The sequence below is a fragment of the Micromonas commoda genome, chromosome 3, assembly GCF_000090985.2.
Source record: "Micromonas commoda chromosome 3, complete sequence".
In the NCBI taxonomy this organism is placed as follows: domain Eukaryota; kingdom Viridiplantae; phylum Chlorophyta; class Mamiellophyceae; order Mamiellales; family Mamiellaceae; genus Micromonas; species Micromonas commoda.
In genome coordinates, this window is record NC_013040.1 from 1,694,627 (window position 1) to 1,717,425 (window position 22,799).

General features: G+C 66.1%; 16 protein-coding genes across 16 annotated transcripts; 9 read left to right on the top strand and 7 right to left on the bottom strand.

Annotated features, from left to right (window-relative positions):
* Positions 1–97: 97 nt before the first annotated feature.
* On the top strand, positions 98–2,107 carry MICPUN_57440 (predicted protein; the record flags this gene model as incomplete). The annotated part of the gene is made up of 1 exon (XM_002500706.1): positions 98–2,107. The coding sequence occupies one exon, from the start codon at positions 98–100 to the stop codon at positions 2,105–2,107; it is 2,010 nt and encodes a 669-aa protein (XP_002500752.1).
* A 271-nt stretch (positions 2,108–2,378) lies between these two features.
* Positions 2,379–3,858, top strand: MICPUN_57441 (predicted protein; the record flags this gene model as incomplete). The annotated part of the gene is made up of 2 exons (XM_002500707.1): positions 2,379–2,687; positions 2,746–3,858. The coding sequence occupies 2 exons, from the start codon at positions 2,379–2,381 to the stop codon at positions 3,856–3,858; spliced, it is 1,422 nt and encodes a 473-aa protein (XP_002500753.1).
* Positions 3,859–3,976: 118 nt separating this feature from the next.
* Positions 3,977–5,557, bottom strand: MICPUN_79718 (heat shock protein 70; the record flags this gene model as incomplete). Its single annotated transcript, XM_002501134.1, has 3 exons — positions 3,977–4,285; positions 4,454–5,278; positions 5,453–5,557. 3 exons carry the CDS (start codon positions 5,555–5,557, stop codon positions 3,977–3,979), a joined length of 1,239 nt encoding a protein of 412 aa, XP_002501180.1.
* A 279-nt stretch (positions 5,558–5,836) lies between these two features.
* MICPUN_57443 (predicted protein) lies at positions 5,837–6,487 on the top strand (the record flags this gene model as incomplete). The annotated part of the gene is made up of 1 exon (XM_002500708.1): positions 5,837–6,487. One exon carries the CDS (start codon positions 5,837–5,839, stop codon positions 6,485–6,487), a length of 651 nt encoding a protein of 216 aa, XP_002500754.1.
* Positions 6,488–6,674: 187 nt separating this feature from the next.
* MICPUN_57444 (predicted protein) lies at positions 6,675–7,142 on the top strand (the record flags this gene model as incomplete). Its single annotated transcript, XM_002500709.1, has 1 exon — positions 6,675–7,142. The coding sequence occupies one exon, from the start codon at positions 6,675–6,677 to the stop codon at positions 7,140–7,142; it is 468 nt and encodes a 155-aa protein (XP_002500755.1).
* A 60-nt stretch (positions 7,143–7,202) lies between these two features.
* On the bottom strand, positions 7,203–7,740 carry MICPUN_108017 (predicted protein). Its single transcript, XM_002501135.1, has one exon. The coding sequence runs from the start codon at positions 7,722–7,724 to the stop codon at positions 7,269–7,271; it is 456 nt and encodes a 151-aa protein (XP_002501181.1). The 5' UTR covers positions 7,725–7,740; the 3' UTR covers positions 7,203–7,268.
* Positions 7,741–7,860: 120 nt separating this feature from the next.
* On the top strand, positions 7,861–8,386 carry MICPUN_57446 (predicted protein; the record flags this gene model as incomplete). Its single annotated transcript, XM_002500710.1, has 2 exons — positions 7,861–8,299; positions 8,364–8,386. 2 exons carry the CDS (start codon positions 7,861–7,863, stop codon positions 8,384–8,386), a joined length of 462 nt encoding a protein of 153 aa, XP_002500756.1.
* A 323-nt stretch (positions 8,387–8,709) lies between these two features.
* Positions 8,710–9,321, bottom strand: MICPUN_72466 (predicted protein; the record flags this gene model as incomplete). The annotated part of the gene is made up of 2 exons (XM_002501136.1): positions 8,710–8,952; positions 9,046–9,321. Coding segments are annotated over 2 exons (519 nt in total), but the record flags the coding sequence as incomplete, so codon positions are not given.
* A 452-nt stretch (positions 9,322–9,773) lies between these two features.
* SELO (selenoprotein O) lies at positions 9,774–11,941 on the top strand (the record flags this gene model as incomplete). Its single annotated transcript, XM_002500711.1, has 1 exon — positions 9,774–11,941. The coding sequence occupies one exon, from the start codon at positions 9,774–9,776 to the stop codon at positions 11,631–11,633; it is 1,860 nt and encodes a 619-aa protein (XP_002500757.1). The 3' UTR covers positions 11,634–11,941.
* Positions 11,942–12,036: 95 nt separating this feature from the next.
* Positions 12,037–13,701, top strand: MICPUN_57449 (predicted protein; the record flags this gene model as incomplete). The annotated part of the gene is made up of 1 exon (XM_002500712.1): positions 12,037–13,701. The coding sequence occupies one exon, from the start codon at positions 12,037–12,039 to the stop codon at positions 13,699–13,701; it is 1,665 nt and encodes a 554-aa protein (XP_002500758.1).
* Positions 13,702–13,769: 68 nt separating this feature from the next.
* MICPUN_57450 (predicted protein) lies at positions 13,770–14,829 on the bottom strand (the record flags this gene model as incomplete). Its single annotated transcript, XM_002501137.1, has 3 exons — positions 13,770–13,791; positions 13,848–14,629; positions 14,761–14,829. 3 exons carry the CDS (start codon positions 14,827–14,829, stop codon positions 13,770–13,772), a joined length of 873 nt encoding a protein of 290 aa, XP_002501183.1.
* Positions 14,830–14,899: 70 nt separating this feature from the next.
* On the bottom strand, positions 14,900–16,652 carry MICPUN_57451 (predicted protein; the record flags this gene model as incomplete). Its single annotated transcript, XM_002501138.1, has 1 exon — positions 14,900–16,652. The coding sequence occupies one exon, from the start codon at positions 16,650–16,652 to the stop codon at positions 14,949–14,951; it is 1,704 nt and encodes a 567-aa protein (XP_002501184.1). The 3' UTR covers positions 14,900–14,948.
* Positions 16,653–16,945: 293 nt separating this feature from the next.
* Positions 16,946–17,518, top strand: MICPUN_57452 (predicted protein; the record flags this gene model as incomplete). Its single annotated transcript, XM_002500713.1, has 1 exon — positions 16,946–17,518. One exon carries the CDS (start codon positions 16,946–16,948, stop codon positions 17,516–17,518), a length of 573 nt encoding a protein of 190 aa, XP_002500759.1.
* Positions 17,519–17,623: 105 nt separating this feature from the next.
* On the bottom strand, positions 17,624–19,009 carry MICPUN_80311 (coproporphyrinogen III oxidase; the record flags this gene model as incomplete). Its single annotated transcript, XM_002501139.1, has 3 exons — positions 17,624–17,939; positions 18,018–18,106; positions 18,281–19,009. 3 exons carry the CDS (start codon positions 19,007–19,009, stop codon positions 17,624–17,626), a joined length of 1,134 nt encoding a protein of 377 aa, XP_002501185.1.
* Positions 19,010–19,180: 171 nt separating this feature from the next.
* Positions 19,181–20,923, top strand: MICPUN_57454 (predicted protein; the record flags this gene model as incomplete). Its single annotated transcript, XM_002500714.1, has 1 exon — positions 19,181–20,923. The coding sequence occupies one exon, from the start codon at positions 19,181–19,183 to the stop codon at positions 20,918–20,920; it is 1,740 nt and encodes a 579-aa protein (XP_002500760.1). The 3' UTR covers positions 20,921–20,923.
* A 689-nt stretch (positions 20,924–21,612) lies between these two features.
* Positions 21,613–22,398, bottom strand: MICPUN_57455 (predicted protein; the record flags this gene model as incomplete). Its single annotated transcript, XM_002501140.1, has 1 exon — positions 21,613–22,398. One exon carries the CDS (start codon positions 22,396–22,398, stop codon positions 21,613–21,615), a length of 786 nt encoding a protein of 261 aa, XP_002501186.1.
* Positions 22,399–22,799: the final 401 nt, after the last annotated feature.

Here is a 22,799-nt window from a genome sequence, read left to right on the forward strand (position 1 = left end):
ATCTCTTTGTTAACGCCTTTCAAAGTGCCTCGGGTTGATGGATCTGAGACGAGACACTCTCGCGCGACGCGACGTGACACCCTCCTTTCGCTCGAGAATGCCTCCCAAGAAGAAGAAGGCCGGGGGGCAGAAGAGGGCTCCCCGCGGCGACACCGTCCGCGGCTGCCTCATGACGCTCGGCATCGACGACCCCGCCGGCGCCTTCGAGGGCGCCGAGAATCTCGAGGACGAGTTCAAGGTGATCAAGAAGGCGTGGCACAAGATGTGCCTCGCCACCCACCCCGACAAGGGCGGCTCCGAAGAGGAGTTCCGCGCCGTGCAGGCGGCGTTCGACGTTCTCAAGGACAAGAAGACGTCGGGCACCATCGGAACCTTCGCCTCGTCCTCCGCGCAGAGCTCCAGCACCAGCACCGCGTTCAAGCACGCCAGCGATGCCGCCGCGAAGGCGCACTACCCGCCCGCGGGGTACTACGAGGACATGCGCGAGAACATCAACGTCCCGGTGTACCGCGTCGAGCTCGCGAAGACCGACAGGTCCTCGTGCTTCACCGCCGGCCCACCAAACAAACGGGCCAGCGGCGCCGCTGGGAAATGCAGGTTCGGACTCGGCGAGCTCTGCCACCCGGTGGTTACGGCTGCATCGAACGTCGCCGCCGTCGGCGACGGCGCCGAGGGACCCGCGCCGAAGAAGAAGCGCGGCCGCCCTTCAAAGCCCAAACCCTCCAAGCCGGACGGTCCCAAGCTGACCGGGAAGGCGTACGTGGACTGGGCGGTCAAGATCCCGATGAACTCGGTTCGCGTCGGCTCCGTCGATCCCGTCGCCGGCACGTACGGCCGGTGGTCGCACGCGCAGTGCTGGCGGGTCCCGGGGTTAATCCACCGCGGCCTTCCCAACCCCGCGCTCGAACGAGACCCATGCGCGTTCGAACGAGCGCTCCTCGCGATGAACGAGGTGGCGTTTTGCGGGTTCGACGCGCTCGCGTTGGAGCATCGCGCGATCGTCGTCGCTCGCGTGATGGACGTCTCGGCGTGGGCGGCTTCGACGTCGACGGCTCGAGTCGCGCCCGTCGCCGAGGCTGACGTCGTCGCCGCGGACGAGGCGTTGAACCCGCGGACACAGACACGCGCGCGAGGCAAAGGCCGGGCCGCCAAACAGGACTCTCAGACGGACGAGGAGGAACCGGCGAAAGGGGCCCACGGCCTGAAGGGGAAGAAGCGCGCGAGGGCCACGTACGCGGCGGCTGAGAAGGCGGGCAAGTCGACGACGACGGGGCCGGGGCGGGTTTGGAGCGTGGAGGAGGTTCGCGTCGCGCTCGAGGCGGCGGCACGCGCGAGGCCCGTGCCGGAGCCGGAGGTTGAGCCGGAGCCGGAGGTGAAGCCGGTCAAGGGAGGGGTCAAGCTCGAGATCGATTGGGCCGCCGTACACCAGGAGATGCGCGAGAAGGTCGCGGCTGCGCCCGAACCGGCCGAGCGCAGGCCCGGGAAGGTCAAGGGGAAGGTCAAGAAAGAGGAACCGGTCGCCGCAAGCGCGCCGCCGCCGCCGCCGCCGCCGTCCGCCGCCGTCGCCTTGGTCAAGCCCAAGAAGAAGAAGCCATCCTCCGAAGGTTTCATCGTGCCCAGGCCCGACGCGGGACTGGCGACGGCTAACTGCCTGGCGGGCAAGACGGTTGTTCTCACGGGCGTGTTTCCCCAGCTCGGCGGCGGCCAAGGTTTGGACTTGGGCAAGGCCAGGGCCAGGGCGATGATCGAGTCATTCGGCGGCAGGGTCACCGGTTCCGTCAGCGGGCGCACCGACGTCCTGCTCGTCGGAAAGGAGCCGGGGATGTCGAAGGTTACCAAGGCTCGCAACCAGCCCGGGTGCATGGTCTTGTCCCTGGAGAACCTCTGCGAGTTGCTCAACGCCGGGTACATGCTCCCGGAGAAGGGCACGGCGGCGGCGGAGGAGCTCACCAAAGCCACCAAGATCACGTCTTTCTCCGCGGGGTATTGGTACAACGGCCAGGCGCTGAAAGCGACGAAGGCACAGCTGGAGTACGCCACCGGCGCGCACCTGAACTCGGGTTCAGCCGGGAAGAAGAAGCAGCCGAAGGAGCTGGGGTACTGGTAGGGACTGTCATCAGGCGTGACGAGATGAGATGGGATTTGACGAAACGGGATGACGTGAACGAGGTGCCCATTCGGACGAAGTGTACGAACGAGAGGTTGTGGACTGTACGATACGTGTAGCACTCTATCAATACTGCGCTCTGAATTTGAAATCAGGTTTTCAACGCCACCATCAGCGGACCGGAGACACAGCTGTCGCTTCTCGTTGTTCACCCTTTGACCCCTCAAACGGTCGGAAGCACTGCGCCGCGCGTGCGAGCCGACATGCCATCATGCGCCCCGGTCTTCAGCTCGTCACGTGCCCGACGGATTCGGGCTACCGCGACCGTATCTTCCTCCCCATCGGCAGCCTCGCGCTCCTCGAGGGCACCGCGCTCGACCCTTATGGACGCGACCCCTCCCTTCCCAAGGCGCTCTGTGTATTTTTTCTCAGCGGCGACGCGCACGAGTCCATGTCGGTGACGAGCGTGAGCGACGATGCTCGACTCGCGGTGAGATCCCTGGACGATGAGTGGGGCGAGCGACGCAGGGTGCTGGCGAAGGGGGGAGACTCCGAGGTTCTCGGCTTCGGCGACTTCGTGGTTCGTGCGTCTTTTCTTCTCTGTCGTATCCCGACTGACGACACACGCCACTATGCAGGAGTTCGCGTGTGACGAGGATCCCATGCTGTCCACGTGGGTTTACCAGTACGTGCACTTCTCCGACCGATGCGGCGCTTGCGAAGGGTGCGTTCACGGCGGAAAGTGCTTCGATTCGACCCCCCTTCCGCCTTCGCCGTTCCTCGCGCCGTCTCCGCCGTGGCTTCCCAGGCTCTCCTTCGATCTGACTTTCCTCGAGAACGAGAACCGAACCGCGAGCATAAGCGTGCAACTCGTCAAAGGCCAACCCCGACTCATGCGATGGGCCGACGGCGGGACGTCGGTGGTGTTCACGTACGGAGGGAGCGACGCGTTGTGGCTCCTTTGCCTCGGCGATTCCCCCGTGGTGCTGCACGACAAGAGCGCTATCGGGGGAACTTCTCGCGTCGTGCCGAGAAACTCTCAGTCCAAGATCGACCCCGACACGATCCTCGAGCTTCAGCCGGGGTTCAAGTGCGAGTTGCGCGACGTCGCCATCGACTGGGCACCGAGAGAAGACACCGGCGGCGACGTTCGTGACACGAACCCCCGGCGTCAGGATACCAACCCTCCAAAGAAGGACGGTCGAAGGCGATGCGGCGCGTGCGAAGGGTGCGTTCACGGGGGAAAGTGCCTCGTCATACAGGCCAAGTGGCGGCGGATCAAAGAACAGAAGGAGGAGACACGAAAACGACGGAGGGAGACGAACGGCGGCGGCAGCGACAGCGAGGCTTCGGAAAACGAGGACCCGGACGACCCCGAGGAGGTCGCCGCCGCGGAGATGCACCACGCTGAGGCCACGGGCACCCTGTGCGCGGCGGGTCTCCCGGGTCTCGCCCACTTCCGGGGCGTGGTGTGCTCCATCGAGCTCCGAAACCAGCGCGCGGGGATCATCGAGCGGACGCGCGCGATGAAGAGGAAGCTGCTTCGGGACTTCGCGATCGACTACGCGATCGGTGGCCGCATCGGCGGCGAGAACGAAAAGGCGACGGTAAAGGTGGAATCCTCGCCGGCGTCTTTTTCGATCAAGGCCGATGACGAGCCCCTCGGCGTCCTCGCGAACGCGGCGATCGAGGAGGTGAGCACGAAAATCTCGAGGTACGGGGACGAGGACTTCCCCATCGAATTGAATTGAGACGAACGAGAGCCGAACGGACGAATGGGCACCGTTACTGGGAACCGAAAGACGGAAAGAACGACACCGTCGCGCGATGAATTCACAAATCTAAGGGTTTTAGCTAGCACGAAGGTAGCTAGCACGCGTAGCTCCTCGCGGCGCCCACCGCTATGGCGGTGTCCGGGTTGACCGTGTGGTGAATGTCTCTGCCGTGGAACGCCTCGCTGAGCCTCTGCCTGATGACCGCGAGCCTGGACGATCCGCCGACGATGACGACGTCGTCGATCTCATCCGGGTCGACGTTCCCCGCGTTGCGAAGCGCCTCCCGCACCGGAGCCATGGCCCGATCCACCAGTGTCGCGCACGACGTCGCGAGGTCGTCGCGGGTGAGCCACCGCGTGGTGCACGTCAGCCCCGGCGGGTCCTCATCCCACGAATCCTCGTCCTTTGAATCCTCGTCCTTTGAATCGATCTCGTCCACCGGCAGCAGCCGCAGATGCGACAACGAGACGGTTCGTCCGACGGAAGCATTGTCGTCGTTTTCGTCCGTCTCCCCGCCGGTCGTAACGGTCGTAACGGTCGGATACGTATCCTCGTCCCCGCACGCCCGAACCCCCACGCGCTCGCTCTCCGACAGCGCCCGCTTCGCGCGTTCCATGACCCGCAGCGCCGTCTCCTCCCAACGCGAGAGCGAGAGCTCGTCATCCGCCGGAGCGCGGAACCCCTCCGAGTTTAACTCCCGCCAGAGCCACCCGACCAGCGCGCGGTCGAAATCCTCACCCCCCAAGTGCGGATCCCCCGACGTACCCAACACCAAGAACGTCTTACTGCTCCGCTCCAGCCTCAGCACCGCCACGTCCAACGTGCCGCCGCCAAGGTCGTACACGATCACCGTGCGTTCCACGTCGTCCTCGTGTAAACCGTACGCTATCGCCGCCGCAACGGGTTCCTCCAGCAGCCGGGCGGTTGCGAACCCGGCCCGTGTGGCGGCTCTCAGCGTCGCCGCGCGCTGCGCCTTGGTGAACCCGACGGGCACCGACACCGTGAGCGACCCGAACGTGAACCCGAGGTTACGTCGGAAGAATGGCAGCGAACGCTCCGAGTGCCGCTTGAGGTGCGACAAGATCCTCGCGCCAACCTCCTCCGGCGGGATGACCACCAGGTTGGCTCGGTCGCTCGGCATCAGCCGCTTGTACGGGAGCGCCTTGCCCTGCATCGTCGCCCCGATCGCGGCGTCCCTCGGCCTCGGCTGAATCTGGTTCTCGACGACGTGGAACGGGAGGTGCTCCAGCTCCTCCTGCACCACGGGATCGTCGAACTCGCGGCCGATGAGTCGCTTCGCGTCGTACACGGTGAGCGCGGGGACGGCGTCCCGCAGCGCCGCAGCCTTGGCGCCAACCACGCTCCCAACCTCCACGACGGCGGCGTCGTTGGCGGACTTGACCCCGCGTCGCGACTTGAACTCGCGCTTGCGCTCGTCCAGCTCGCGCTTCGTCCCGACGCGCGAGGCGAATTCCCCCCAACGCTTACTCCTCCGCTCGTCGCGGGCGAGCGCGAAGGCTGGTCGCTCGAAGTGCACGACCGAGGGCACCGTCGCCGCGTCGCCGCCCACCGCGCCCATCGATCCGATCGCATCGTCCACCACCACGGAGACCTCGCCCTTGTCGCACGTCGCCGCCACCGAGTAGGTGGTACCGAGGTCGATCCCGAGCGTCATCTCGTGGGTCAGATCGAGCGCCCCCACCGCCAGCGCGGCGAGCGCGGCGACGACGGCGAGGACCAACGCCGGGCTGATCTCCATCGCAGTCTGGACGAACGGACTGGATCCGCCGGAGCGCCGCGGCGATTTTGGCGATCGCGGCGACCCGGGCATGGGCGGTGGACCCATCCCGTCCGCCCCAACCTCTGTCAGCCTTCGCGCGCGCCCAGGTTCTGTTCTTCAGCGCCCAGTTTTCTTCCGCTCGTTCAAACCGAGCGGGGCGCGCGCGGGGAGACCATGTCGTTGGAAGAGAAGCAAGCGGCGGCGCTGCGCCGACGCCGGCGCGCGTTCCTGGATGAGGTCGAGCGCATCAAGAAGAGGCAGGGAGGCATCACAAAGTCGCAGGAGCAGATCCTCGAGGGGGTGTACGAGCTCGAACCCATCCCGGACTGGCGAACCGAGGCTCGACTGGCGATGCAGCTCGGGCTCGACTCGCTCGCGGTCACCGCGTGGTTCAAGGCGCGGCGGAAGAAGCAGAAGCGGGCGAACATACGGTACTGGTACACCGTCATCGTGGGGGTGCTTTTCGTCTTGGGTCTCGTGCTCTACTTCCACGAGCTCGGCGGGCTGTCGGACATGCTGAAGAAGAGGCGACTGGGCGGGCCACCGAACAAGCGGTTCTTCACCAAGTCGGGTCTGCCGCGCCCGTACAGGGTCAAGCCGCCGGGCGCGAAGAGGTTCCAGGCCCCGAAGGACCCGCCGAAGAATCAGAAGAAGGACGCCGCCGCCGGCTCCGGCGGCGGCGACAGCGGGGGCAAGGACTCCGCAAAGGCCAAATCGTCGTCGAGCTCGTCGTTCTTCGGCGGGTCGGCGACGAAGGCGTCCACGGTGCGGTACGCGAAGCCGACGTACGAGCAGGAGGCGGCGGGCAGACGACGGAATGAGTGACGCTCGCGCCAGGCGAGCGGGTGGGGGGGATGTACAACACGTAGCGGACGGTAGCGATGAAGGTACGAGGCAACAACGGTATTTTCGCTGTTTCGCCGAGTTTGTCGCCTCAAGACGAGTGTGAAATCTGCGTCCGAGTCAGCCCACGCCACTCCGGGCGTGTGCACCACCTCGTTCGATGCCCACGATGTCCGCCGTCGCATTCGGCGCCAACCGCGTTGCCCTCAAGTCGGGCGTCAGGGCCCGTCCCGCCGCGCGCCGTACCGCCGTCGCCGTCCACGCCGCGCATGATTCCAAGGGGGATAAGATCCGGGCGCGCCTCGCGTCCGCATCCTTGGCGGCCGCGCTCGTGCTCGCACCCGTCGCCGTCGCGCCGATGCCCGCTTTCGCCGAGGGATGCCAGTCCTCGTGCGAGGCCGAGTGTCTGAAGATCGCCCCGGGGTCCAAGGACTACTGCGCCAGCGCGTGCTCCGACGAGTGCTCGGCCATGAAGGAGGAGGGCAAGAGCGACGAGGAGATGACGCAGACCACCGGGGCGTTCGGGTCGGTGAGGGAGAAGGGAGACTTCGAGAACCTTCTGGATAAGATGCTGGACAGCCAGAAGGTGTTCTTTGTCGGCCCGAGCAGCGCGATGAAGGCGCAGGCGGGCAAGTGAGCGGGAGGCGCCGCCGCGAGGGAGAGGCGCGGAGTCGTCGTCGCGCATCTTTCAAGTCGTCGACTCAACCTATCGTAATCATACACCGAGGGCTATGTTTGGTGACTAAGCGTTGCGTCCACTAATCTAGAACCCGCGCTCCTTGCGGTGCATGATCCATCCCAGCCTCCGACGCAGCGTCTGCTTGCGCGTCTTGTACTCGCGCATGCTCCGCGCCTCCACCCGCTTGTCCGATCCTTTCCGAAAGTACCTGCGATCCTTCATCTCCTGCACCAGCCCCTCGCCGATCATCATCCTCCTCAGCTTGCGCAGCGCGCGGTCCACGTCGTTGTTGTCGCCGACGTAAACGGTCATCCCCCCGGTCTTCTTGCCGCGGACGGCGCAGGCGAGCGCGGGATGCCACGCGAGAAACCTCGACTCGGCCGTCAGCGTCGTTAGGGTTGCGATCGGGGCGATGTGCGCCGGGAGAGACGGGAGGGACGGCGCGGCGTTGGACGCGAGCGACCAGCGCGACGCGGAGGTGGACGCTGCGGTCGAAACACGACCGATGACGCCGGCGACGCCTCGGAAGATCCCGGACATCGCTGCGGCCCGTGCGTGTCGAAGTGCCAGCGTGGCGCGGAAATATCGCCATCCAGAGTCTCCGGAGAAGTCGGCTTGGACCACGGCGAGGTGATGAATTCACGCATTCTCGCAGAAGCAAGCCGGAACGCCGAGCATGAAGTCAGGTGGTGGAGTCCTGCTGGTGTCGACCCTTCAGCTCATCGTCGGGCTGATAATCCTGTTCATCTACGAGGGCTACAAGGGACGCTACCTCAGCCACTCGGGCGAGTCGCCTCCTCCGGAACAGGTGCCCAACGGAGCGAACGAGACGATTATCTACGAAGGGGGTGGCGGCCTCATGGCGACGACACCGATGGATGGGATATTCGTGTACAGCATCGTGATAAACGTATTCGCTCTGTGCGGTCTCGCGGGGATGATGTCGCAGAACAAGCACCTCGTGCTGGGGTTCTTCGCGTACAACGCGGTCAACTTGGTCGTGTCGTTCTCCATCTTCGTGGATGTTTGCACCACGATTGGCGTGAGGAACAAGGCGACGGCGGACTCGGTGCCTTACGCCAGGGGGGTCGCGGCGTTCCTGTTCTTCAACTTCTGTCTCAGCTGCGTGGCGTGCGTGTTCGCGGTCAAGGCTGTGGACGAGATACGGGAGAAGAACAGATCGGGGGAGGGGTACTCGGTGATGCACTTCGGCGGAATGGACGTCTGAGTGTATTTATCATAAGGAGTTTGCTAACAACACATCGAGCTATTCGGACTTTGCGTATCCGCCTCGGGCGTAAGCGGTGTCCCGCATGGCTCCGCCCACGCCCGTCGATCCATCGTCATCGTACGACGCGTGTCTGCCGCCCGTTCCGCCGCGTGCGCCGTGTCTGCCGCCGCCAGCTGCGTACGCGTCTTCGAAAGTTCCATCGTCGGCGAAGACGTCGTCGACAAAGTCGGCTATGGATCCGTTGTACGCGGCGCACGCGCTGATGAGGCACCCGACGCCCACCGCGGCGCACATGCCGAGCAGCACGGTACTGCTAAACTTGGCGTCCACGTCTGTCTTCTCTGTCCACCTGTACCTGACCAACAGGTGCTTCGGCCACACGGTGTGGTTGTGGAATTCCTCCACGAGCGATCGGTGCGTCTTGAGGTACTTGCGCCCCACCGCGACGGTGTCCGCCTTGACCGCCCTGATCTCCCCGCGGCCGTGCGTGATCTCGATGTCCAACATGGGCACGACGCCCGGGTCCTCGTCCCCGCGCTTGTTATCCTTATCGAACCGCGACGTCCGCTTACCCCTTCCCGCGTTGGCGACGGCCGTCTCGTGCGCCTCGCGGATGGACTTGGACATGACCAGGAGCCACCCGGTGAGGTGCCTGTCCCCTTCGAAGGACAGCGAGATCTTGTACTCGTCGTCCTCCCTCCACGACGTGGGCTTTGGGATGGGCACCGCCACCGCGTGGTCCTCGCCGAACTTCGGGCAGTGCCGCGCCGTGAGGTCGTGCCAGTGCGTCCGTTGCCCGTGGAACTGCGCGCGCCTCGCGGTGGGCACGAGATCGCCGTGGTGGTAGTCCGCCGTCGCGAGCTCGAACCCCGTCGCCGCCAGGAGCGCCGCCAGGAGATACACGGAGATCTTCGTGTACATCTTCGGATGAGCCGCGCGATACGCCCCACGCGCACGCGCACGCGCCGCGTCCTCTGCCGCGCGACGCCGGCCAACAGAACTCGTGTCTGTAAGCGAGTCCGAGAGCTGAGTTCAGTTCCCGTCAAGTCATCTCAGCCGCCCTTATCTTTGGGGGTGCCCAGTGCACCTCCTCGCGTCCACACCGGTCGCGACGAGGCATGAACCACCCCGGCGCGGTTGGAGTCAGCGTCACGACGCGTCCCGTGCTGTTCGCGGTCGCGCGAACGCTCCGCGGGCGAGACTCGCGCGCCTTCGCGTCGACGCCCGCCCGGCTCCTCCAGTCGCGGGGCCACCTCATCGTCGGAGCCCGCGCCAGGCGGCTCGCCACCGGACCGTCCATGTTTCTCAGCAGGTTTACCAAGAACTCGGCGACGGACGTGGACGCGCCTCCCCGCGAGATGGACGCGGCTCCGTCCGTGCTCGGCCTCGCGGCACGCGCAGACCACAGCTGGACCAGGCACCTCAACCCCGATCCCGACACCGACGCCAACGCCCCCAACAGAAAGTCGCGGCAGGTGAAGAGCGGCCACTACGTCAGGGTCGATCCCACCCCGCTTCGCCAGCCCGAGACGGTGATTTACTCCCCGGACATGATCAAAAGGCTCGGCATCGACGAGGCGGACGTCAAGGCGCCCAACGGCGAGCGGTTCGCGCGGTTCTTCTCGGGCGACAAGTCCGCCGTACCCGGCATGGACACCTGGGCGACGCCGTACGCGCTCTCCATCATGGGTCAGAGGCAGGTGAGCAACTGCCCCTTCGGCACCGGCAACGGATACGGCGACGGGCGCGCCGTCTCCGTCGGCGAAGTCCTCGGCCCCGACGGCGTGCGGTGGGAGATGCAGCTCAAGGGCGGCGGGCCGACGCCGTTTTGCCGCGGCGCCGACGGCCGAGCGGTGCTCCGATCGTCCATTCGCGAGTTTTTAGCCTCTGAGGCGATGCACGCGCTGGGGGTGGACACGACGCGGGCGCTGTCGCTGGTGGTGTCCCGGGGCGGCGACGTGGCGCGCAGGCCGTGGTACGACCCTAACGCGGACAAGGACGCGTCCGCGGAGAGCATCTCGATGGACGATCCGAGGCTGGCGAGGTACCCGGATGACGTCAAACGGCAGATCATCCGGCAGTTCGCGAGCCAGAAGAGGGACCCGGACGTGATGATCGTGGAGACGTGCGCCATCACCACGCGCGTCGCGCCGTCGTTCACCAGAGTTGGGCACGTCGACCTGTTCGGCAGACGGGCGTCCAGAGCGGGCGCTGGGACGGCGCAGATGGACGAGCTGCGCAAGATGGTGCGACACGCGATTTTCCGCGAGTTTCCCGAGATTCTGAATGAATCCTCCGCGGGCGACGACGCCGACGACGGCGACGGGGACGTGACGCCCGAGCAAGTGGCCGCCTTCCTCGTGTCGTCGGGTGCCGCCATCGCCGACTTGGTGTGCGGGTGGCTCAGGGTTGGTTTCTGCCAGGGTAACTTCAACGCGGACAACTGCCTCGTGGGCGGCAGGACCATGGATTACGGACCTTTCGGATGGATGGACGCGTACGACCCCTTATTCGCCAAGTGGACCGGAAGCGGCGAGCACTTCGCGTTCATGAACCAGCCCGGCGCGGGGCTCGCCAATTTCGCGGTGCTCGCCGCGTCGTGCGCGCCGCTGCTGAAGGGTGGAGAGGACGAGGCGCAGGCCATCGTCGAGCGAATGCAGGGCGAGATGGAGCAAAAGGTGGCGGACGTGTGGCGTGTAAAGCTCGGTTTGCGGGAGTCGCAGCGCGCCGCCGCCGCCAAGCTCTTCGACTACAAGCTCGAGCCGCTGATGCGGGACAGTAACGTGGACTACACGTTGGTGTTCAGGCAGCTCGCGGAGTGCCTCAAGCTCCCACACGACGTCTCGGACGACGACCTGCTCGAGCCCCTCGCTTGCGCCTTTTACGACTCGCCAAACAACTTCTACGACGAGGGCACCAGGGCCAAGTGGTGCGACTTTGTGCGCTCCTGGAGGGACGAGGTCGCGGGTTCGAACCCCAACACGACCAGCACGATCGAGGCGATGAACAAGGTGAACCCGGCGTACGTGCTGCGCGAGTGGATGCTCGTCGACGCGTACACGGCGGCGAAGGAAAGAGACGATTTCTCGGTGCTCGAGGAGCTGTTCGAGCTGACGAGGACCCCGTACGAGCTCGGGAGCGAGACGATGCAGGAGAAGTACTACAGGCGCGCGCCGGACCGGGCGTTAAAGGCGGGAGGGACCGCGTTCATGTCCTGATCCTCGTAGAGGCTGCGCGCGAGACGGACGCGCAGCCGACGACGTGGGATGGGTGACTTTTTGTGATGATTTTTTTCGCGACTGGGCCCCGGGGGGCGGACGGGCGGAGCAGGGGGGAGCACACGGCGCGTCCCGGCGCCGGCGTTCGCGTGACGCGGGGCGGCCAAATGTCGAGTCAATCGACGGGCCGTTCCGTCGATATCCAACGCCGGTGTGTGGGAACGCGCCCCTCCCGATCGTCCTGCACCCAGCCGGGCCAAATGATGATAACATTTTGGAAGCGATTTATAAATGAGCTACAAACTCCGAACACGACTCGCCTTCGCCCCGGCCGTCGCACTCTTGGCGAGACGCGCGAGGGTCGTCGGACCGGGGCGGCAGCCATCCGGCCGCGCTCGGCGCGATGAGCAAGCGTCGGAGGCAGCTCGTGGACCTCGGCGACCGCGTCGACGAGGATTGCGGGGGAAACGCGGGGGGTGCCGCCATCGGTTTCAACTACGACGCCGAGGACCCCATAGCCGCCGCGATCGCCCGCAAGGCTGCGAAGGAGAAGAAATGCGCGCTCGGCGGGCTTCTCGGTGCGTACGTGGATGACGATGACGACGAGGAGACGGAGGGAGCCGCGAAGGAACCGCCGCATCCCTGGAAGAAACTGCGCGACGCCGCCACCGGGCACGACTACTACTGGAACCAGGACGACGGTTCGGTGTCTTGGACCCTGCCCTCGTCCGGCGCCGACGCGAACGTAAAGGACGGCGACGCCACCGCCGCGGGAGCCGAGACCGCGGCGAACGGCGACGCCGGCGAGGCGGCACCCGACGGCGCGGACACTCCCGTCGCCAAGTTCGAGATCCCAATGCCCAAGCCAGACGTGAGGACATTCGCGGACCTGCTCCTCGCCCAGGCAAACGAGGCACCGGGGCTTCGAGACGCGGTCGCCGCCGTGGCGCCGCTCGTGCGGCTGGTGTTGGACATCCAACGACGCGTGGAGGACTACGAACGCGGTGGCAAGGGCGGCGCCGGCGACGCGGCGAATCAACTCGAGGACGCCGCGCTTGATGCGCTCAGGGAAGCAGAGCGGAGACTACCTCACGCGGTCGAGGCGTTCAAGGCGGATCGAGCCAAGCTGGCGGCGGCGGAGGTGGCCAGGCGCGTGGCCGCCGCAAGGGCGGTGGCGGGCGCGGCGCCGAGGCGGGCGTCGACGGATGGGATTAAACCCTCGACGGATGGCGTTACGCCCAGGTCGACCAAGGGAAAACTCGCTGGCGTGGGCCGCGGGGCGGACGTGGCAGCGGACGTAACGGACGTAACGCACGCGCCACCCCCGCCGCCGCCGCCGAACGACGAGGACGATGACGCGCCTCCACCGCCGCCTCCGCCCAAGCACGTCATCGCCGCGGGTCCCGCACCCGCGCGGAGGGACGACGGGGCGGGCTCCCGCGCAATCGCCGAGCCCTCCGCGTCGGTGGACGTTAAATCGCATTCGCAGTCGCGGCAGCCGCGGGCGCAGCCGGCTCCGAGCAGGATGTTCGTGTCCAAGCCGCCGAGCGCGTCCGAGATTGACAAGTGGAACCGCGCCAAGGCCGAGCGGGAGGAGGAGGAGCTCCGGGCGGAGGCTGCGAGGACGGCGACGACGACGGATCCGGCGCAGATGGCGGCGAGACGGAGGTTCGAGGTTGAGCGGTGGATGGAAAAGGAAAAGAGGACGGGGGCGGGGGCGGATAACCCCAACTTTACCCCAACCGTGGGTGACTGGAGGACACGCGTCGTGTCGGCGAGGAGGCGGCGCGAGAGGGAGGAGGCGGAGGCGAGGACGGCGGAGGACGACCGGGCGGTGAGTCACGGGGGTGGGACAGACGACGACGACGCGATGAATCCGCCGAAAGCGTCGAATGCGGCGACGTCGACAACCGCCGCCGCGGACGCCGCCGCCGCAGCCGCGGGCGTCGACTTGGCCGCGGCGTCCGCGTCGTTACCCGCGGACTGGCGCGCCTTCTACGACGCCACGAGCGGGGAGGTTTACTACGGCAACGCGACGACCGGGGAGACGTCGTGGGATAGACCGTGACGTCGTTTACAACCGAATCAGCTTTGGCTATTCACTCCTTCGTTTCCACCTTCGTTTCCTTCTTCGTTTCACCCTTGTCCTCGCCGTCGGCTTCCTTCTTCTCCTCATCCTTCTTTTCCTCGGTGTCCTTCGCGGGGGGCATGCACCGCGCGCGCTCCGCCTGCCTCTCCTCCTCGTTCATCGAGAGCAGCCGCTGGTTGTACTTTAGCAACCCGTAGTAATCCTTCACGACGGCGACGGTCGCCACGCCCTTGACAGCCTCGACGAGCACCACCAGCTCCGGTTTGCCGAGCTCCACCTTGTGCGGCTCCGGCACGAGGTTGGCGATCTCGGGCACCAACTCGCTTCGCCTCAAAGTGGAGTTGGCCCGAGAGTTGAACACGACGGCAAACGTCTTCTCCTTTCCCTCTTCGCAATGCGCCGGAAACGCCTCGTCGATGAGGGGCTTGGCCGCCTTGACGACGTCCTCCACCGCGGCGAAGCACACCTTCTCCACGGGTACGATCCTCAGCGTGTGTCTGGAGACGGGCTCGCCCTTGTCCCGGGTGTTCGTCAGCATGCGACGCACCAGCTCCGAGGGATTGATCTTCCGGGTAGCCTCCCACTTCATGCGAACAAACACGCACGCCTTCAGGTCGAGGTTGACGTGCTTGAACCTCTCGGCCCTGGCGAAGTCCGCGGCCTCGTCGCCGCCGCTCTCCTTGAGTTCTGCGAGCTCCGCGGCGAGCTTGTCGCTGGCGTCCTTGCTGTCGTCGGCGACCTTCTCGGACTGCGCAGCAGCGGCGGCGGCGGCCTCCTCGGGGAAGATCGACTCGTACGTGTCGTTGAGGTTGCGGACGGTATCGCGCCAAGAGTACCTCTCCCTCCCGGCGTCGGAGGTCACGATGTATCCCATCGCATCGTACGGGATGGTGGCCAACGTCTTGGGCTGCAAACAGGAAAGAGGGGAGTGCGGGTGATGTCAGAGGGCGACGTCCGGATTTTGTCTCGTTCCGAGAGCGCGATTTTGCGGCGGCGGGGGCGAACGAGAGCGCGGCGGTCGATGGACGGCGGACTCACCCTGCCGTAGAAAGCTTTCTTGTTCTTCTTTCCGCCGCCGCCGTCGTAGGCGCGCTTTTCGCCTCCCATGGTGTCCGTGACCAGTCGGTCGGTGCGTGCGGAACTGGCCAACTGCGGACGAGGCGACGATGATGGTTTTCACAAACAACTCGTGGCGTTACAATACAAGTAGTCTCGCGGTTCCACCGCTACCTCGGCGTCTGCGGAGTGGGGTTCCTCCGTTGAACCGGCCCGCCGCCCCCGTGCCGCCTCGACGGCGATTGCATCATCGCCGCCGCCCTCCCGTCTCCGACGACCCTGTCCCTCTCGTCCCTGTGGATCGCGTTGATCGTGTCCACTATGCCCTTCAGGTACCTCTGCGTCGAGGAGTCCTTCCACGCGGTGACCGTGGCGAGGACAATCTTCCGGACGTCCTCGCTCTCGCCGATGTGGTCTCCGAGCGCCCCTCTCAGCACGTGCATGAGCATGTCGCTCGTCTCCTGCGGGCTGGCGAACTCGGTGAGCATCTTGGTGCTGATGTTGGCGAGCTCGCCCTCGTCGGGGGAGATGCCGAACATGGCCTTGGCGATCAACGACGGGAGGTCTCCGTCCGGCGGGCTCGGTTTCATGTAGTACATGAACAGCCTGACCAGCCCGCGCGTCATTTTGAACATACTTATCTGCTCGGGGTTCAGGTCGCTCTCGGGCGGCAGGTCCTGCTCCTTCTTCTTGGCCTGCAGCTCGTCAAACTGTCTCTTCCAGGCTTCGTACGACTTGTGCATCAAAATCATCAACACGCTCTGGTACACGGAGATGACGATGACCAGCACCGAGGCCATCACGACGAAGTACTTGAGGTAGTGCATCTGCGCCTCGCCCTTGAGGTGGCACCGGTACTGCGCGTCGAACGCCTCCTCGAAGTCGAGCTTGGACGCGTCGCAGATGGCGCCAAATCGCGTCAGCAGGTTACCGCCGCTGTACGTGGTGACGCCGTTCACCGTCTTGCTCGAGATGCTGGCGAAGGTCAGGATAGAGTACCAGAACCCCGCGAGCATGCCTCCCGCGATGATGATCCCGATGAACTTGACGATCATGAACAGCAGGTAGAAGCGTTCGAACTTACCCTCGACCTTCTCGGACTTTCGCACCGGGTCCTTCCCCACCAGCGGCGAGTGGTACTGGCCTCGCGCGATGGCGTGAAGCCGATTGTACCTCTTGATGAACTGCGCGTTGATCCCGGCGCCGGCGAAGAGCAGGACAAACGTGACCATGGTGAACACCGGCCAGAACTGGGACGTCTCCAGCTTGATCTGGGTCTCGCACACGCGGTTGACGAGGTCCATCCCGTACTCGAAGTGCCCGCCGGGCGAGACGCCGCCGCTTCCAGAGGCGAAGGCGCCGAGGGTCACGGACGTGGGCCTGCACGCTATGGCGCCGCCCATCAGGTTGAGCGCCAGAACCAGCACCGCGCACGCGTACAGCGCGATGGCGACGAAGAGTAAGGTCTCGTCGTGGCCCACCACCTGCGAGTCGTCCAGCTTGGCGGCTCTCGAGCGCACCTTGTGCCTCTGGTATATGTTGGATATCGTGTACGCCAGGAGCATGAAGTCGCTCAGGCCGAGGTCGCCCAGGAGGTCGTCGTCGATCTTCTCGCGCTCGTCCACGTCGCCCGCGGACGTGGACTCGTACCTGCCCGAGTGCGAGCGCGTGAGCACCCTGTTGAGGCTCCGTCTCCCGTCATCGGCGCTCTTGAACGAGGCTCCCTGCTCGTCGTCCTCCTCCGCGTCCTCCTCGAACTGCACGGTCATGCCCATGAGACCGCGTTCGGCCTCGGTCATGGAATCGGAGAGGTCTTGCGGGCTCGGTCCGCCCATCGCCTCGAGCGTGCGATCCCTGCTGAAGGGCGAACTCATGGCAGAACGCGGGTAGAATTCGACCCGCCCAGGGAATTGAATTGGCACGCCTTCCTCCGCTACCTTCCTCCGCTACCTTCGTCGCGCGCCGCTGTGCTTGCCGCCGCCGGACGAACGCTCCTCCTTGATCCTCGCTCTCCTTTCACGCTCCGCCTTCCAAAATTCTGCGATGAGAAGGAAGGGCCAGAACATGCGCGGGCGCGAAGTGCCGGGGCGCAGCCGACGACCACCGGCTTCGTCAAAACCAGATGAGAGATCCTCCTGACCGTCACAATTCAGGCGCGACGCGCGCGATGGCTTCCAAGGGCGGCACCCGGGCTGCGGGCACGGACGGTAACGACTTCCAGTACCGTCAGCGCGTCGATAGCAAGTACCAGAAAGCCGCCGTGGCGCGCAAGTCCATCAAGAGCGCGCTCTCCGCGCTGGTGGTTTTCCATCCCTTGATGGCCGCGTGGGCGGTGCTCCCCTCGACGCTCACCGGCGCTGAGCTGGACGAGTACAACGTCCCGTTCTCGTCGTTAGCGTTCGTGGGGTTCGTCCTCGTCGTCACGACGATGTCCATGGTGGGATCCAACAAGACGATCCAGCCGGAGAACCTGGAGAGCATGTGCAAGGCGATCCTCGTCACCGGAGTGCTCAACCTCACAGCCGGAGTGCTCATGCGCGTCCAGGTGGACGACGAGAACCTGCTGATGCGAAGGTTCGCCGACCTCGTCGCGAGGGAGACGGGCGCGAAGGACTCCGCCGCGCTCACCCCCGTCGCGACGGCGATCGAGCTTGGCCTGCTCGTCGCGGGCTTGCTCCTGGCGCTCGCGGTGAGCAAGCACGGCAAAGCTCTGGCGTCGACGGCGTCCAAGACGCGCTGAGCCGACAGTCAATAAGGACGCGTGCATCGTGACGTGGACGCTTCTATCATGATATCACACCCTTAGGTCACTCACTTTTCACGACACGACAACTTATTAGTAAAATCACCAGTCCCTCGGGTTCATGAGCACCTCCACGAGCGCCGCCTCGCGCGACCCGGCGGCGGGTTGTACGTCGTAGTCCCACCGCACGCGGGGCGGCGCCGACACCATGATGCTCTCCACCCTTCCGCCGTCCAGCCCGAACCTTACCCCGCGGTCGTACAGTAAGTTGAACTCGACGTACCGGCCCCGCCTCTGCTGGTGCCATCTCATCTGTTCCTCGCCGTACGGTTCGACTCTCCGTCGGTTCACGATTGGTTGGTACGATTTGGTCCAATGTTGCGCGACGGCGCGAGTGAACGCCTCCGCGTCCGTCGCCCTCGGGGCGTGGTCCCGCCGCGGCGTCTTCGCGGTGGGAACCTCGGCCGGGTCGTGCGCGAGCGGGACGTCGGAGGACTGGAGGTCGTCGAAGAACACGCCGCCGACGCCGCGGTGCTCGCCACGAGCCGGGATGTAAAAGTAATCGTCGCACCACCGCTTGCACATCTCGTGGAGCCCGCCGCCGACGCCGGTGCTCGTCATCACCGCCGCCTCCTCGTCCGTCGCGGGGTTCGTGTCTTCTTGGGTAGATCCGCGACCGAACAGCCCCGCGAAAAAGCCCTTCTTCTTCTCCTGTTTAGCGCCCGCGTTATCGGCCCCCGCGTTATCAGCGTCCAAAACCTTCTTCGCCAAAACTTCCGGATCGTGCGCGTCGCACACGCGGCGCCAGTGCGCGTGAAATTCCCTCGCGTCCTCCTCGAACAGGTAGTACGGTGTCAGGTCCGCGCCGCCGCCGAACCAGGACGTCCCGGCCACCGTGAACCTCCTGACGTCCGCCCTGAACGTGGGGACCATCGGGGACTTTGGGTGTATGACCACGGAGAGCGCCGCGGCGCTGTACGGCTGGCCCCCCGCGGGGTCGACGCAATCCCTGCCCCTGGAGGACATGGCCTTGGCGCGCTCGGGGGTGAGGACGCCCCGGATTATGGACACGTTCGCGGCAGCCTTTTCGAAGACGTCGCCGCCCTCGAGGACGCGGGTCACGCCGAATCCGCTCCCGGGCTCGCCCCTCACCCACGCGTCCAACCCGAACTTGTGATCTTCGCTGCCGTCGAGCGCCTCCATATCGGCGATGAAGTCGGCCTGCATGGACATCACGAACTGCTCGAACTCGTCGAGGTCGACGCCGTTGGTGTCGATACCCGGGTAGGGATCGTCGACGGCATCGTCGGCGGCGGAGGAGGAGGCGGAGGCGGCGTCGGTGGCGACCCGGACCGTCGTGGTGTAGTTTCTCCTCGGACCCGGACCGGATAACGCACGACGGATCTGAGCAGGACCCGCCGAGGAGCGCGCGCGGACCGGGGCGGGCGCGATGCGCGGGCGCGATACGAGCGCGATGTGATGGGACATGTGGGAAGCTGGGCGCTGTGAGAATGTATCGACTGCTCCTCTGCTCCTTGCTGCTCTGAGCGGAAGCTGAGTCGGACTGGCTAATTTCTCGTTGAACGAGAATTGCCAACCAGACGCCTGAATCTTCCCGCCCTCTCCTCCAACCGTCAGACCCTGACCGCGCTGGCGGCCATGGCGTCGTCGCCCGCCGCTCCGAACGGGGGCGTCGCCGGGTTTATGAAGAAGTACCGCACCTTCGTCCGTCGGCATCGCGCGCTGCTGTCCGCCATCGAGCAGGGCGCCGCGGGCATGACCTGGTTCATCGAGGGCGAGAACAGCGAGGTGTGGGCCGAGGCGGCGTCGTCCGCGGTCGGGGTCGTGTCCACCCTGAACGACCACCTGGTGGCCGACGAGAGCGACGACGACGACGAAGGCGACGCGCGTTCCTCGCCGACCCGCGGCGAGATCGACTCGGCGTACGGCAACGAGTCGGACGGAGGGGCGGCGCCCGACGGCGGCATCGGAGATCGGCGCAGGGGATCCGCGCGGGAGCCCAAGCCCCCGCGGGGTTCGTGGCGTCGCAGGCTCGAGGCACTCGCGCAGTGCGTCCCGGTGCCCTTGGCTCTCACCCTGTGCTCGCAGGTGGAGACGCTGTCGGAGATGATCGCGAAGAGGGCGGGCGGCGTGGAAGGCGCGGCGGACGCCGTCGTGGTCATGGAGGGGGTCAAGGCGGCGTTGAAAACTCGCGTGTGGCTCTCGCAGCGGGGCGGCGCGAAGCTGCTCGTGGAGGACGGCATGGCGTCGGAACAGCTCGGGAACGAGTCGGAGTCGGAGTACGAGACGGAGTCGGACGGCGACGACGACGGGGATTTCTCGTTGGAGACGATGCTGAAGGGGAGACACGCAACCCGAAAGGAGAGTTCAGACGACGAAGACGAAGACGAAGACGACGATGACGAAGACGACGACGACGACGAAGACGAGGACGAAGACGACGAAGAGAGCACGGGCTCGGTATCGGAGGCGGAGAGCGATGCCGAGTCCACGTCATCCTACGACCGCGCCAGGGCTGAGATCAACGGCGCCGCGCTGCGAATGCTGCGCGCCGGTCGGATGGTCTTCGAGAGGTACCCGCCGGGGATGAAACGCGCGACGCTGGGGATGAACGCGCTGTACCACTGCAGGCTCAAGGCTCAGGCGGAGTACTGGGAGGTCCGTAAGCGACGGCTGCTGGAGACGGCGGAGGCGGACGAGGCCTTACTCGCCGAGGCTTCGGACGACGAGGAAGTTTCTCCACCAAAGTTTCCCGTCGGAGAGAACGAGGTCGCCGAGAGCGACGGCGAGACCCGCGGGGACGACGCCGACGAGTCCAGGATAGAGGGTGACCCGGAGAACAAGGCCGCGGCGGAGAGAGCGCGACGGAGGCGCATGAAGGAGATGGCGAAGCACCGACAGTTTCAGCGCGTGCACGGCCCGCCGCCCGTGCCTCCGCCGCCGTTTCCGTTTCGCATCGAGGATCAGCTCATGCGCGACAGGGTGGACCTCAACCTGCGACTGGTGGGTGAGCTCTGCCACATCGGCAGACCGTTGGCGTACGCGTTGGCGAGACGACGGTGGGGGGCCAAGAGCTGGAAGGCTCTCGCGGTGTCCGTAACGTTCGACGCGGCTGCGTTCTCGTGTCTCAACGGCGCGAGCGGCGGGATCAAGCAGGGCGAGCCCAACTTCAGTTCGGGCGAGAAGGCGGAGATGGTCAGACGCAGGGCGTTCCTGCTGTACTACCTGCTGCGATCGCCGGTGTTCGACAACCTCACGCTACCCACCGCGAGGATGGTTGGTCGGGGCGTCGGGTGGGTGCCGCTGCTCGGGTCGCTCTACGGGAAGGCTGTGGACATCGCGGAGGATGTCAACGACCACTTCGCGTACACGTACTAGTAAAAACTTTGAGAAAGTTAAAAGATGAAACAATCACCACAACGCGCACATGAACCCCGCCAGCACGATCAGCGCGCTCGCCTCCGACCGCGACGCTCCCTCCAGTCCCGCCACGAGTTCTTCAACCTGATCGCGCGTGGAGACGATCTCGCACCTTTCGCTCCCTCCTTTCGATCCCCCCTGCGCGCGAACCGTCCCTCCACCGTCGATTCGCATCGCGCCCGGGTGTTGAACAGTCACGAACCGCGCCGGATCCGAGCGCGTGGCGTACCGGGCCACCCCGCCGCGCGCGTGAGCGACGATCAGCGCGGCCGCGTCGTCCACGGCGGCCAGATCGATCCTCTCGAGCCTGAACGCATCCTCGGACGACACGTCCTCGAACACCGACGCGACGCCGGACGAGAACCCCACGTAGAGCAAGCCCCGTTCGTCCGTGACGGCGGAGGCGGCCGCGTTCTCTCCCAGCGCGGCGTCGAGCTCGAAGGTTTCGCCGAACTGACGCGTCGCGTCCCCGCCGTGAACCATCTTGACGACCCTGGACGGCGACGTGTGCGTGATCCAGTAGCTGCTGGCGCCGTCGGGTGTCGTCGCCCCCGCGCGCACGAACTCCGCGCCTTTCGCCACCGCCGCGGACGCGAGCGAGAGGTCGTCGTCGCGGATCTCCACGATTATCTGACAGGCAGGGATATTAGTCAGAGGAGGAGGAGGAGGAGGAGGAGGAGGAGGAGGAGAAGAAGAAGGAGGAGGAGGCTAACTAAAAGGTTACTCACCGCCGGCGACGTGTCCGTGGCGAAGAGTGACCGGCGTCGGCCCGTGGACGCGTCCGTCCTTGACGCGGACGCCCTGACGTAGTCCACCCCGAGCGGCAGCGTGATCGCGCCGCGCCTGACGAGTCCCCCGGTGTGCTCGTCCTTTTGGAGCTTGACCACCACGCTCGGCGCGGTCCACGTGGCGAAGAGAAAGGTTGGCCCCGGGCCCGCCGTCGCCGCGGCCAGGACGTCCTCCCCCGGCCGCAACGTCACGACGCCCGGGGCGAGCGCGCCCCCGGAAACGACGACGCCGGGAGCCTGCGCGGTGCCCCACGCCACGTCTCCGTCCCACGCCGCCGCCGAACGAACCGGGCCGACGTCCACGGGAAGCGTCGCGCCTCCCTCGTAGAAGGTCTCCGCGCCGCAGTGCGACGCGAAGTGGACGGTGGCGGGCACGGAGTTGGTGCCGAGCGCGGTGACCAGCGCGTGGGCTCCAGCGCGCGGGCCGCCCTGCTCGGAGGTATCGGCGTCGACCGCGAGCGCGTAGGTGGCGACGGCGGTGACGTCCGTCGCGCGCGGGAAGAAGCGGGACGGAGGGTCGGGCGGCGGCTGGGTCGAGCTCTCCGGCGTGGGTGAGCTCTCGTGGTCCGCGGCGGCGACGGCGGCGGCGGCGAGGCAAAGGGCGGTCGCGAGCGCGGCACGCCTGAATCCATCGTCGAACGCGCGCATCGTCCACTGGCGAGCGCGTTTGGGGCGGGCGACGGGCCCGCGGAGCTGCGTCCGGGGTTGTCCGGTGCCTCGGGGAAACCACCGGGCAAAGTTGGAAAGCGGCCGTTGGAAACCGTTTGCGGGAGCGCGCGTCGGCCAGACTGCCGCCGCGAAGAGGAGGCGCGTCTCCAGTCACCGACGCGTATCTACCGCGCGCGCGACGGAATAAGATGGTAGACTACGGTACGATGCCGCACTCGCCCCGCGCACGCGCCCGTCCCGACCGATACGCGCCCCGCGTCGCCCCCCACCCCGCGGATCGGCACCAGCATGGCCCTCCCGCAGCTGACCCGATCCCGCACGCGCCGCTCCCACGCCACGCAGGCACCGACCAGCTGCTGCTGGACATCGCCGACTACGTG

What these genes read in the sequence shown, in the direction of transcription:
- MICPUN_108017 (XM_002501135.1), bottom strand. Translation starts at nt 7,724, where the DNA reads ATGTCCGGGATCTTCCGAGGCGTCGCCGGCGTCATCGGTCGTGTTTCG.